At 39.5% G+C, this 13,849-nt stretch overlaps 1 protein-coding gene across 4 annotated transcripts in view; it reads right to left on the bottom strand.

Annotated features, from left to right (window-relative positions):
• The window catches only part of SLC25A26 (solute carrier family 25 member 26), a 94,277-nt gene that overhangs the window by 63,320 nt on the left and 17,108 nt on the right, over positions 1-13,849 (bottom strand). For all 4 annotated transcript variants that reach the window (XR_006180805.1, XR_006180804.1, XR_006180806.1 and 1 more), the window contains exons 4-5: positions 12,677-12,781; positions 11,235-11,282 (exon numbers count right to left, since the gene is read on the bottom strand). Coding sequence is in view for 1 of the 4 variants with exons in the window: in XM_042880852.1 (XP_042736786.1) it covers positions 11,235-11,282; positions 12,677-12,781 (153 nt within the window). In the remaining 3 variants the exon portion in view is untranslated. The remainder of the gene's footprint in view (positions 1-11,234; positions 11,283-12,676; positions 12,782-13,849) is intronic.

Here is a 13,849-nt window from a genome sequence, read left to right as displayed (position 1 = left end):
TTTCCCACATGCAGGATGCAAGCTGAGCCTCTCTGATTTTCAAGGACAATTTGCAAAGTACTCTCACTAATATGGGTGCTTGCAAATGAACAGAGGTGCACAATGAATGTTTCTTGATGCCAATCACACTTTTTTTTTTTTAATCACTACTTACATCATTGTCCCCCTCCACCTTCCCTATATTCTTTAACCTTATTTCTGAAGAAGCAGTTACACAGCTGCTGGAGTCTCTGGACAACATTTTTCATCATGATAATATGACACTTTCTTTGCTTTTCTCTCTGACAAAAATGACAACATGAAGGATAAATATAGTATTGATAGAACTTGATAAAGATAAGGCCATGTTACTGAACGAAACACAAATGTAATTCACAAACGTACTCACTGTACTGAGCCAACTACAATGGAAGCTACCAGCACTTGCTACCATCTACTACCACAGCTCCTAGCATGCTGATCAGAGTGAGGTTTAAAACAGCATGCTAACTGCAGAGTAAACTTCAGCCACAGGAAATGCAGTCCACAAACCACCAGGTAACAGCAAGACACTTTTCATGCCAGTATCACCTCTCTAAACTCCATTACCATATTCCTGGTGCAAAGACTTCTCTACAGCAAAGGCTACGAACAAAAAACATCCATAACAGCATAATCAAACCTGAGCTATGATTTCTATGTAAAAGCTGGTCTGGGGAGCTGTAGCCCAGTTGACACAATCTCCGGAAGCCTTCAGCTGCAGAGCAAAGCAGAGAGGCCCATTAATCATAGTTATCAAGATTGTCTACCCTGACTTTTATGCAGTTAGGGGAAATGTGCTATTCTACTTCAGCAACAAGGAGCAAGGCTAAAACAAACTGACCTAACCGCATGGGTCATTTCCAGAAATAGAAGCTATACCAGCAGCACAGCTGCATAGGCCAGAAGGCAAAATGCTGAGAGAGTTTGAGAAAAAGGAGGAAAAAAAAAATCCACCCCAAACTTGTGAGGTATGTAGCCAGTGGCAAAAGTATAGTGGGCCAAATTTTGCCTTAATTGGCATTTGGTACATTAAAGTCAGCAAGACAAGATTCAGTTAAGTGCTTCATGGTGTTATATTTAATGAGACTCCTAAAATGCTTTCTTGTACTTCAGCATTTCGTATCAGCAAAAACAAAAATGGAGGAGATAACCTCCCACAGCGGTATGAGCTTATTGCTTATTCAGATACATATGGATACTTCTTTATCAGCTCTTCTCTTTTAAAGTTAAGAGACAGTATGATGTCAAATGCAAATACAGAGTACAACATACTGGCTGTTACTTCCTTGGAACACAGAAATACCACCCTAGGTTATATTTCTCTTCTTTTTTTTTTTTTTTGGAGAGAGAGAGAGAGCATTCACAGGCCTCAGTTTACTCATGACAGAAATTCACCCACATGTATCACCAGCAGTCTTCAGCTTGAAAAGATTGAAGCCTGGGACAGACAGATCTGGCAGTGACCTGACAGTTCCTGTATCTGCAGCATGAAGCCAAAACATTCAGGCCAAGCTCTACTTATTGTAGCCAGGCCTGCTGGCTTTGAAAAAAGCAAGAATACAGTTTTCACTTACTCAACTTGCATAAGAAGAAAATTCACAGAGCTTACAGTTTATTAGCTTCTATAAAATTAACAGAAAAATAAAAGTGAGATAAGAGCCTGGTTTAATAATGCTATTTCCATTTGCAGTATACTCACTGGGCCTGCTTTGCCTACATTTCTATAAAAGTAATGAAAGTCATGCTACCATCTGTCCCTCCTGTTCCATCCCCCACAAGCACTTCCAGCTATATATGAAGTGACTGCATGCTCTCCCATTACAACTCCAGTTCTTCAGCCCATGCAAAGAGCCCTTTCTCCTAGCAGGAAGACCACAGCCATGCTGCTCCTTCAAATCAGAGATCCCTGAATGGAAGCATCCCATACACAACACAGACCCAGCTTATGCATGAGCTTTGGTCATGCATCTCTCAAGTCCCAACAAATGCCACTCTTCTCTTGTTCCATGGGATGCTCTGTGCATCTGCACAATTCCAACTAGCCACTCAGTAACAAGAAGTAAACACTAAAACAAAGTCCAAGCAAGTAAACAAAAAGCAGCAGCCTCTAGTTTGCACTGCTGTAGAGGTTGCTATCTATCCTTAAAAACATTTTTCTTGTAACTGTTGGTTTCCCAGTGGGATTCTCAAATTAAGGTACGCATCACATGGAGATTATCTCAAATATGAGAGCTTACATTCTCTTCTTTACAACCACATAGGCTTTATTTCACAGGGAAGGAATACAGGGGAGGAATGCTACAGACCTAAGGATGCTATTCAATTCATTCATGCCATATGAAAACCTAATCAAAGTTAAAATCGCTTCCAAACTAAATCTCACTTCATTTAGTAACACAAGTTAGTCCCGTGAAATTTAGGACTACTCCTCACATTTCCTTTGCAACGGGTTGAGAAGAAGGTTTAAAGCAAAGCCAATTCCAAGATCCTCAGACCATCCCAAGCTCGATTCCCTTGCAATAAGCACTGCTGCAATCACAGGTGCTGTGTGCCCTCTAGCGTATGGCTGCTCATAGCACTGAAGTCAACAGGCCCATAGGAAGGGAGGAACAGAAGAAAGGTCACTGTGCTCCTTTTTTAATTTATTTTAAATAGAAGCAAAAGTTCCCATGCCCAAAATTAACTCCTTTTCCATCAGCCAGACAAAATGTTTATTGTAAGGACTGATTGCTAGTGCACTCTCAACATTTCCCTTTAAAAAGAAAAAGTTGTTTGTCCTATTCAGTTAGCTAAAACCAGCTAAATTTGGCCCTTGGTATGTTGTGTAGCTGGGTATGACTTTCAGCATTCTCTTTTTTTCGGGAGGAGTCATCCGTCCTACACTCACAAGACTGAGATCAAGTCCTACTTCTTTCCAGACAATTAGTTAGACTCTGTGTTAACTACTGCAAAGAATTATTCTCATAGCCAGCTGACCCAAGACCTCTCTAGCCAGTATTCCACAACATTATCTGAACTGTGATAAACTACATAAGTGATAAACTACATAAGCTCTGTGGCTGGTCTTCTTTTTATTCCCCCCACCCCCTTTTCCCCCCCAACCTTCACGTATAGTCTTTGCATTTTGATTTCAGCTTCTCATTGCCTACTTACACATGTGCATATATATACACGTTACATACACATCATGTAACAGAGCAAGCATTATACAAATATACACGTGCATGTATCTATTACACATGTATATAGATATATATAAAATCCAGCAATGCACCAGGTTTGGGTGGAATTATTTGTGGTTAAATGAAGCATGCTTTCAGCAGCACCGATTTTAATCTCCTTCCTCTCTTATATATGCTTTAGCTACACCCCTCCAATTCTGTTGTTGAACCTACAGATGAGAAATCATGATCTCTGTTGCCTTTGATAATCTGCACAAATGGTAATTCAAAGGCTAAGGCTTCCCCCAAAGCCAGCACCACGGAGATACTGACCTCCCCTAAACAAATCAGTAGAGCTCATGTGTCAGTGCCCAAGACCTCCCTCTTGCTCATCTAATTTCAACTCATTACAGAATTTGAAGAACATCATTTTTCTGGTAAAAGAGAGCAAACAACAGTCCCTGCTCAACTTGTGGCTGGAGGCTTGTAAGTAGTAGAGGCCCTCAGCCAGTGCTGAGCTCCAGGCCAAGCAGAAAGCAGCAGACAACTTGGGCTCTGGTCCCACACCAAGCCTGCTGCCCAGGACTCTCACTACACCCTTGGGTCCCCATGCACATCTCTTGACCACAGACACTGTATTAAAGCAGAACTCCTGGTTGTGATAACATCATGCAAGGAATTTTGGGGAAAAGCTTTTCATCTTGGATTGATGATTCTTCTGTTCTTCAGCAGATGCAAAGAAACCAGGTAACAGCAGCCAAAAGTACAAAAACCAGACAACTGCTGTTAATGCTGACAGCAGGACGATTCTGCAAGGAAATCTCTCACTATGAAAGTCATTTTTTGTCTACTTTAGGCAAGAATTTTGCCCTTAAAAGCCAGTTCCATATTGCTAACCTGCTTGTTATTCCAGACCGATCATACATGCCTACATGACCATTTGCCTTACAAAGTACAAAACCCTTCACAAGGTACTATTAAAAACAAAGTCATATTTTACATGTATATGCATGCACATGTCTTTGTGCAGACTTTATATAAACAGATATGCCACACACACTCCTATCTTTTTTATGGTTAGATAACAACCTGCTTCAGCACAAACACAAATTGCTTCACCCACAAATGAAATGCAGTCTTCACCAGATAGAGCCTGGCAACTCTTCAGCCATCTGCAGGACTGCAATACAAGTTAGTAAAACAGGAAGTCTTGTCTGCCACTCGAACTGCAGAAAGAACTGAGACAGACAAAATACAGTTGCCCATAGTGGAATGTAGCTGAGCAATCAAAATCAACCACTCAGCCAAAAATTCCACAAATTTTTGTTGAATTCTTTCATTTTGCTCTTAAACAGTCACAAGTGTTAAGGGCAGCCAAATTTTACAGAAGTAGGCACAGCTATCCAACCCTACCAGATGTGACATGACTCCAGTGTCACATTATCAGCTACAATAACTGAAGATAGAGTTATGCATTTAATATATTTAATCTGCCTTGGAAAGCTTCAATGTTCATTCAGTTGCACTACCACATAGCATTCTCTTTTTCATACTTTTAAAAAGTACTTCTTATAATCAATTCTATTTGCTACCCACTACCTTTGTCTCTTTAAGCCTTTTTTGCTCTTTCTTCTTTAAACCACGAGGAGTCTTCTGCTGCCTGTCCTCCCTCCTGCCACAGTCACCCATTCATGTCAGGGAAAGGGTTTATTTCCATGTGTTCCCCTTCATGAGGGATTTGTAACTACTTCCCAATCCTTTGCCACAGATGAATTTATTTAGGCAAGAAAATAAAGCAGGGAAATATAATATTCATATAACATTCTCTTCTACAGATAGCATGTGGAATACGTTCTTCAAACCAATGCTAAAAACAAAAAAAGCATTACCAATATTAAAAAAATACAGTTCTTAGATTCTTTAAGAACCAATGAATAAATGGCAACAAAAACCTTATAGCATGAAGAAAACCAGAACAAAGTTCGGCGTTCTCCCAACTTTTTCTTGCCCACAATGTCACCACTGACCCACAAAATACATTCCTACATCATGAATGTTGCAGAAAACATTGCTTGTAAAAACGCTTCAGTAATCTGCTTTGAGAAGGTCTGGAAACAGCGCTTTAATTTCAAGCATGAAGTAAAATATGCTTCCTGCAAGACTCCACTTGCATACATTTTAATTTGAAAAGAATCAGTATTATCAAATCACATAAGCCATTTTTAGTGCATGTAGTTTTCAGAAACGTTCTGTCTGTTCACAGACCCCACATGCAAGGCTGTATGTTCCCAAGTACACTCCACAGATAAGAAAGTCTCTTCATCTGAAGATATCCACTGATGTCTGAGGGACCCCACAACTGTAAGCACTATTGGTAAATCAGTGACAGCAAGAATGGTTGCACTCAGCCTTAGAAGAAGTGAACACGGATATTGCAACTGGCCTGTGGAAAAGAGGGCATTTGACTGGAAGAAGTCCCAGATCACTGTATATAGCTGACAAACAAACAACTCTCCCCTGTACCTTACAATAAGAAATTCACTCTCCATCTCTGCCCATCCTGGCAAGTTTATTTATCTTTCAGGCAAGTCACATAACCTGGCTCCCAAAAAACAGTAAATCAGAAAAAGCAGGTTTATTTTGCCAGTCTGCAGAAGTATTTTTTATGTGTCCTTTTAGATTTCCATTTTCATTTCCAAATACTGCTCTTGCATTTACTGGGAGAAAGTAATGAATACGTAGAACAACCCACAAAAACAGGAGAATTGTTTCTTTACTTTCACTGGGGTTCCAGGCCATGAGCCCTTACACCAATCCATGGAGCTGCCTCCTGCTCTTACACACAATAATCCCTTTCAATCCTTCTTTACCTTCCAAAACAATCTAGAAAGATACAAGTGTTCTACCAGGTATGTGATACACTTTGCAAAACAAACAAACAAACAAACAAAAAAAACAATAAAAAACCCAAAGGGGTAAAGGGCTGGGAGGGAAGCAGAGGGTTTTGGTTTTTGCCCCTCCCCACCCCCCAACTGTCCTCCTATTAATCATCTCACGTAACTTCTGCATGGTTTTCCACAAAGTAGGGACTAGCTACTTAATCAGTTGTTATAGTTGCCACCCCTTCCATGGGATGGCTGCTGCTTTGTACGGAAACACTGAAGCAGAAGAAACGCCGGTTGCCCAGCAGAAGTCAAAAGCCCAGGCTTATGGATCCTGCCTGGCAAGTTGTCTTGGCAAATCCCCAGAACCACACAACAAAGTAAAGCCAGCCCAGTTTCTCAGAAGGTAACAGAAGGCAGATAGTGCACATATTTCATTAGAGAGGATGTTTCTTTTTCCAAATATTGTATTAAGATAGTGCCCTGTTTGCCTATTTCTGTCGACATCTGCTCTCTAATACAGAGAATGATAGAAGATCAAAGATTCAATTGTGCAAGAAAAAGAACATCTTAATAACATTCTTTATGTCCTACAGCAACAGAGATCGACTTAAAAAAACAACAACAACAACAACAACAACAAAAAAACAACAGCTAAGAGAACAGGATATTCATACAAAGACGTTCTAACAGAAGAAAAGCATGCAGAACTACCTCTAGTGGATAAACAAACTAGGATCCCTGTTTGCAGACTGTTCTCTATTGAGCTCAGTCCTCAAAGCCTCTCTGGCTTGGTCGACAATGTTTAAGTATATCTCAGCTGGGTTCCATATTTTTATATGGAACCCCCTCAGCATGCTTTGTTCATCAGAACTTAAAACATCGGGAAATGGAGCAGGTGCATCTTTAAGGCTCATTTTGCTTCCAGCTGTTTCAGATGCTACCTGGGAGAAAGTGAGAGGCAAGTCATTTAAGAGTAGACTTTTTTGTTTGTTTGTCAGTGATTTTCCTTCAAGTTCCTCCTTTCAAGTCATCAGTGCCTTCTAAAGATTCAGTCCCCCACCTCCTCTGTCTATAAAGAAATAATTTGGTATGCATTTTAACTCCTTCCCAGTCTTCCTCTGGGCTAGGGCTCTGCCCATCTGCCCTGTCTTTGGAAGTGAGAAATTAAAGCCACACAAAACAGCCACTCAGTTCTCCCAAACACTTCCACAGTACCACAGCAGAAGAGACACTGTTTCACTGTGGCACTGCTTGCACAAAGCTGAACATACAGATAAGTAAGGAGTAAAGTAACTCAGTGCCCAACAAGCTACTGCACATGGGGAAACTGGACAAGGCGTTTCATTTTCTCTTGTGTTGTCTTCTCATTCATAACAACATCCTTTAAGACATCTGTTAGAGTCCTGTAACATTAATGGAAATGGAAAAACTCCAAAGAGAACTCATGGGTTTCTGTCTTTTTCCCATGAACTGAACATTATGGAATTTTAACAGATGTTCTACTTGGTCATAGTTAATAAAATGAATTATGCAGGAATTAAAAATCTGGCTCCATTTGCTTATATAAGATCTCAGCAGCAGAAATACATCCCCATTAAGAAATTCTAGAGGATTTACAGTGCATTTACCACTACTCCTGTCTCATTATAAGATGGCAGAAGATTTTGCAAACCAACTTTCTCTTGCTGAAAACATGAATACCTTTTTTACCTGTTCATTGCCTGCTCTTGGTAGCATGATTCAGTTTCCACACCAGTGCATGCTGGTACACTTTGTCCACAGGAAAGGACGATTTTCACTTTGATTTGCTTTGGAAATGACATCATGAGAATTCCACATCTTTTCACAGCCTCCAATTTCTACCATTTATTCAGAGTCTTAGTCAGGCACTTAATAACCGTACTGGCATATTGTGCTTTGTCACAAAAAATCTCCTCATAGAGGATGGGTGCGTCTTTAAGGCTACTACTGCAAACAGAATGATACTCCATGCCTTGATCCCACTTAGATTTTAGGGCTGGTAGTTCAGAGTAGGTGAAAAAGGCACGGCCAAAACTTCCAAGCATGCACTCATGCTTTGTTCTCCACAGAGGTTAACTCAAACAAAGGTATGCCCAAATATGCTATCTGGAATTATATACATATTTAGCTATCTTTTATCTTTTTTACCATATGTCTGCACAGAAAGTTGCCTGATGAGGAGGAGAAGACATAAATGAAAAAAAAAAAAAAAAAAAAAGAAAGAAAAAATGAAATGAGGAAACAACTACCACACCAGAAGAGAAGCAGCACAACAGCTAATGCAAGTTACCTAGAACAGAGTAAGTCTGTCTTGAAAAGAACTACAAATACTATGGAAAAAAAGAAGAGATTTCAAGATTGCATTCCCTTTATAAACAATGAGACTCATTTCCAAGCAACTGGCAAACAGATCTTTGTCCAGGCACTGAGACCTGCTTTATGCAAGATGCAAAACCTTACCCTGATGCACCAATTAAACCTTTCTTAAAATCTGGCTCAGTAACTTTGTCCGTGCAAGCAGCTCACTGTTTTCAAAGCATCAGCACCCACAGCTGCTTCTATTACTTTTTTATAAATGAAAAGCTGTGCACTGAAATCCTTCTAACCAAAACTGCACTCCACTGGAACTAAACAAAGGGGTTTGCCTAAGTAAAGAACCTAAACGTACAAATGAAATCTATAAGCATAAAATTCAGCTGAGTCTCCATATGCTATGCAGCTATCAGGATGAGTCCAATAACGAATACAGATGTTTATCTGAAAATAGAGCCTTTCCTTAAAGAAAGAAGTGTATTAAAATGGAGGGGAAAAATATCAAGATTAAACATGGGGCTTACATTATTTCAAGCTGAAAGTTCAGTACTCAGTTCTTACTGGATATTGCTTTACAATATTTTGTGTCTAAAAATGCAATGGTCTTAACAGGGTGTTAAATTCAAAGACTGTATTTCATTTTATTTTTAAAAATATCACTTACAATTTGTTTCATTTTGAAAAGAAAGCGCATTTCACTTGGTAATCATTTATTTCTCATTCCATTGGACAGATTTACCCAAAAAGCAATACTTCAACACAAATCAGTTCTGAAGGATCTTTTATGAATAGACGTAATGGAGAGGACCCCATTCAATTTCCAACAAAGTGCTGCCGTTTTGAGAAAACAAAGTTATCTCTGCAGGGTCACACACTGTGCCATGAATATGATCTGCAAATTAATTACCACCCTGACATATGTCAAAACAAATTTTAAGGAGAATAGTACCCAGTTGTAACCATGTGTTTTATCTACCTGTTAGTATGCAAAATCTGTATTCAATGGCATCCAAATTTATTCATTTATTCAGAACTCCTCAGAGAAATCAAGATGACTCGCTGGCCTTTTTTTTGCCCATCTTCAACTGAAATCGGAGCGAACAACACATGTTTAGTGAGCCAGAAAATAAGTACAGGATGAAGCTGTGGTGGGGGTTGCATCTCACAAAAGCAGGTGTCATTTCTGCAAAAATAACTAATTTCTGAAACACTCAGAAGTGCTCAAATAAACTGCAGAGCATTGTCATTTCTCAGCACTTTAGGAAATACTAAATGCGGGATTTCTTATTTTAGGCAATATCCATCTTTATGCTGCATTGCAACAAGATCTGGCCTAAAAACAGTTTTCAGTATGAAGAAAGGCTTTTTAAAGTAGAGCTACCAAATACAGGCTGAAAAGCCTCTGCAGTTAGCTTTGTGATCAATGTAACAGAGCCAACAGGTCTGGAAAAAAGAAAAAATAATCCAAATCTGACTTATTCGGTTGAGTTATATAAGAAGAGAACAAATCTCCACATTTCACACTGAGCACAGTAAGTAAAGAACACTTTATGAGAAGCAGCTGCTATGTTTTCAAAAGCAGCACCCCTTGTCTCTTTGTTTAAGGGCACTCAAGGTGCAACTTCTACTTTGTCAAGAGATGACCTCCTGAGATACGATCTTCTAAGCAGTTCTGGATGCACTGGTGTATGTTAATGGACAAAAGAAATCGTTGCACACTGACTAATATGAAACAGCCCAGAAAAGACCATGTATATTTTATAGAAATGTTACTGTTAGGAAACGTTTTATATAAAAACAAACAGACCCAAAACAAAGTTGCAAGGAAATCATAAGGGGTAATAAGATGTGATAAACAAGAGTTGTTAAGAAGTCACTCAGATGCCCATATTCAATGTCTGAAGTCAGAGAAGCAAATGCCATCAGCCTGCATGGAGACTCCTGTGGGGAGACCTCAGTTGCCACAGTTCCAGATACATGAGAAAGCACCAACAAAAGCTAAAGCTGAAGCCACAGGGGCACACAACCAACAACAGCAGGATCAGAGCCTCTGCCCACACATCAAATTCAGCGTGCCCAAACCAGGGCAACGAAATGCTACAAGTGAGCTTTTCTACTTCTTTTGTAATTAGTCTCTTCAGTTCACATAAAGTATCAAACACTAAGCCTGCAATGGGTAGTACATTTATGAAGAGACTTGAAGTTTAGAAACTATTTTCTGTCAAGAATGCCAAAATATTTTTAGCTCAATTTTTTATTTTTTTTCCCCCCCAACAGAGAAGTACTTCTGACTTTAAGTAATACCACATCACATCCACAGACTGGATGACTAATGGCATTTCTTTCACACATTTGGAGGGCAGAGGAAAAAGAGTGTGCACAATCCTTCCTCTATAGAGATGACAAAATCTCTTGGCACCCACTGGCAAAGACATTTGAAGAAAGTCTAAATCTGTCTGTGCCAAACTTGGCTTCACACCACCAGTTCACCATTCTTGGCATTCATACTTCACAAAATGCAATCACAAGATTCAAGGAAGTTTCCAGTACTTTATGGTTTTCATCACATTAACATATACATTTCCACACTGTAACAATTGAGCAGGAACAGAAGCAAGTGACAGGAGAGTAGATGTGTGTATCATAGGTCTTCTAATGCACATTATCAGAGTCTATTTAAATTAGAGGCTGGTAACTCACCTAGAATGAAATATGCTATACTTACAGATTATGGTTAGAGCAACTGAACTCAATTGTACTGCTATTACTTTTTGTTAGTAAACAAAAAAGCAAGGCAAAGGAATCAATGCTTAAAAAAGATAAGTGTATTTACCTCTCTTAATACCGTGCTTTTATAACCTCGATAAAGTCCTTGAATACCCTGTAAACCAACAAAAGAAAGCATCAGCTAGAGAGAATTAGTTTGCCAGAGACCACAATTTACTGGTGATTACAAAGCAAGTATTGCAGCCTTATCAGGTGTCAGACCTGAGCTTCGTACAAATTGACTGTATTGATTATAACATATTTATGTATACTGTATTCTCTTATTTAGAGTGCTGGTGGGTTTTATGCTCATTTCAAAGAGCACTGTCCAGAATAATCAGCGACAGAGAAGAAAATATACCCTACAGTTAAAACTAGAAGTGCAGGCTAGCACAGTGACATTACATCAAACTCTACTTGCCTAATGTTAGGCAAGTATCCATTATCTCACACATTTTGAAGCTACTCCTCTTCCACTTCAGTAGCCTGATGACAACTTATGATGACAACTTATATCCATTTCCTTGCCTTTGATTTTACCAAGACAAATACTTTGCATTTTTAACCAGCTGGGAACACAAAACAGTGAAAAATCACTTGAAAAGTACATGCACCATTAATATCTTATAGGACAATTCCTTGTGCATTTTTTCCAAGTCTTGCAGTTCTTTGGTCAGCAACAAAGACAGGGAAAAGAACACAATTTGGAGAGCACCACCTTCTAGAACAGAATGACCAAATCACAGAATAAAGCTCCAGGGATCCTCTCGTGCAGGGCTATCACAACAGTTTTCATTTAAAAGCAACTAAAACAACAAATGGACCATTAAAGAGTCATATTTATGTCTTCCTTTTCCTGGTTTTTCTACATGGAAATTTGTATAATGTATTTTCAGAAGCCATTTTCTTATGGAATACAACTTGAAAAATGCCCCTTTTGAGACTCATTAAGAACAGTGGTGAATAGGTTTTACACAATAAACAGCATAACTACTGAAAAGATGACAAAATCTTTTTTTAATATATATACACATTATTTTTTAAGTTATCAATGCTGGAAGGAGTACTCATTTCTCCTAAGGAGCTCTCTGAAATAGTGCCTCTAGAACACCCTCCCAAAGTCCGTTCTACATCCAAGACTCTAAATGCACAGACTTCATGTCCTGCTGTCCCAGACAAGGACCATTTATATATATCCAAATAGAGTTTCAGGATGCTTTTTTGCCCCTTTCTCCTCTCTTCTTACCTCCCATTGCCTCTTGCACCCAATATTAAAAAAAAGAAGAAAAAGTTGTTTAAAGTGTGCATGCTTAAGTGCACACACATGGGGGGAAGGTGGAAGTCAGGTTTCCTCACATATGCTGTCTACCTCTTTTACCAACAAAAGAATTGATGGAAAAATACCAGGAGAGCACTTCACTGGAGTAAAATTGAAGAAATCCTCCTGTACACGTATAGCATCAATGAGAAGAACGAAGCAACTCCCTAGAGATTTGTCTCTGAACTCACCTCATGGTACAACGTGTGGGAAAGAATCCGAAAGGTTCCAGCAGAAGGTGAAACCTGGGCCCTTTGCTTGATAACTTCAGATGGAACCCGTATGAGGCACGCAACCTGCAAAGAACAATAATGTTCAGACAGCAATTTCTTCTGCTGCCTCTTTCTCTCTTTCACAGACACGTCTGGAGTTTGTTCCCACTACAGAAACCTGAGAAACTGAGAAGTGTTTTTTGTAATTATGAGTTGAACTTAAAAGCTGCTCATAAGGAGCTGATGCATTTGTTCTCAAAGCTATACGCTTCCTGAAGAAACACTGTATGAACAGAAAAGCGTAAGTACCCTTGGAAATAACACTTCAGATTTTAAATTCCAAGACAGAAGTAGATGAAGAAAGTCACCGATAAAATCCACAGTTTGAATTTCCCAGCCTTTCAGCAGGCACAGCAAGTTCTCCCCAGCTTTCACAGGCCTCGTCTAGAGACTTGGGACTTAAACAACCAAACGTCCTCGATAGTTCCACTGTGCCCCCTAGTGACTGACAGCGAGAGACTCTCCAGTTGGTATTAGATGCACACAACACGTTCAAGGCTTAACACAGAACAAGCACTGGGTTACATTCAAAGTGAAGCATTGGACTCGTTCTTTCTATGCAATTAACTAGGGGAGGAAGGCACGTTTTGCTGGGTGTAATAACAAAACTAGTTTCTGCATAATAATATAACATAACCTAACTAGCTCTCAGCTTTACTGAGAACATTAGGCACAGTATTTAAGCATTCACTGCTATGATTTCAGGCTAGAGTTAAGGTTGTGTGAACATAATTTTCTGAAATGAAGATACTGAGATGCCAAAAAGTTACAAGCTTCATCTTTAGAAAAATGCTTGGTTACCAGCACACAACCCTTTAGGAAGAGCTGCTGTTTTCCTCTGATAGCAGAGATTGCTTCAAACAGTGCTGGGATTGGTGGCCAAACACCACAGAAACTGCAGCCCTTTGCCAGGCCTTACACCTCATCAGTCCCATCCCACATGGGGTCAGCAACTTGCTGTGCTAGATTTGGCTCAGAGAAGGGAAGGTGATCACTGAGTGCTTAAAATTAAGGGTCACCTAGGAGAAAACTGCATGTGTGCAATGGCAAACCAAGCCACTCACTTCAACCCACACATGCTGCAGAAACATC

Source organism: Lagopus leucura, unplaced genomic scaffold, assembly GCF_019238085.1.
Source record: "Lagopus leucura isolate 7727_CA_CO unplaced genomic scaffold, USGS_WTPT01 Super-Scaffold_100028, whole genome shotgun sequence".
NCBI classification, from domain to species: domain Eukaryota; kingdom Metazoa; phylum Chordata; class Aves; order Galliformes; family Phasianidae; genus Lagopus; species Lagopus leucura.
Note: the sequence above shows the minus strand (reverse complement) of the source record. Positions and strands in the feature narration are given on the sequence as shown.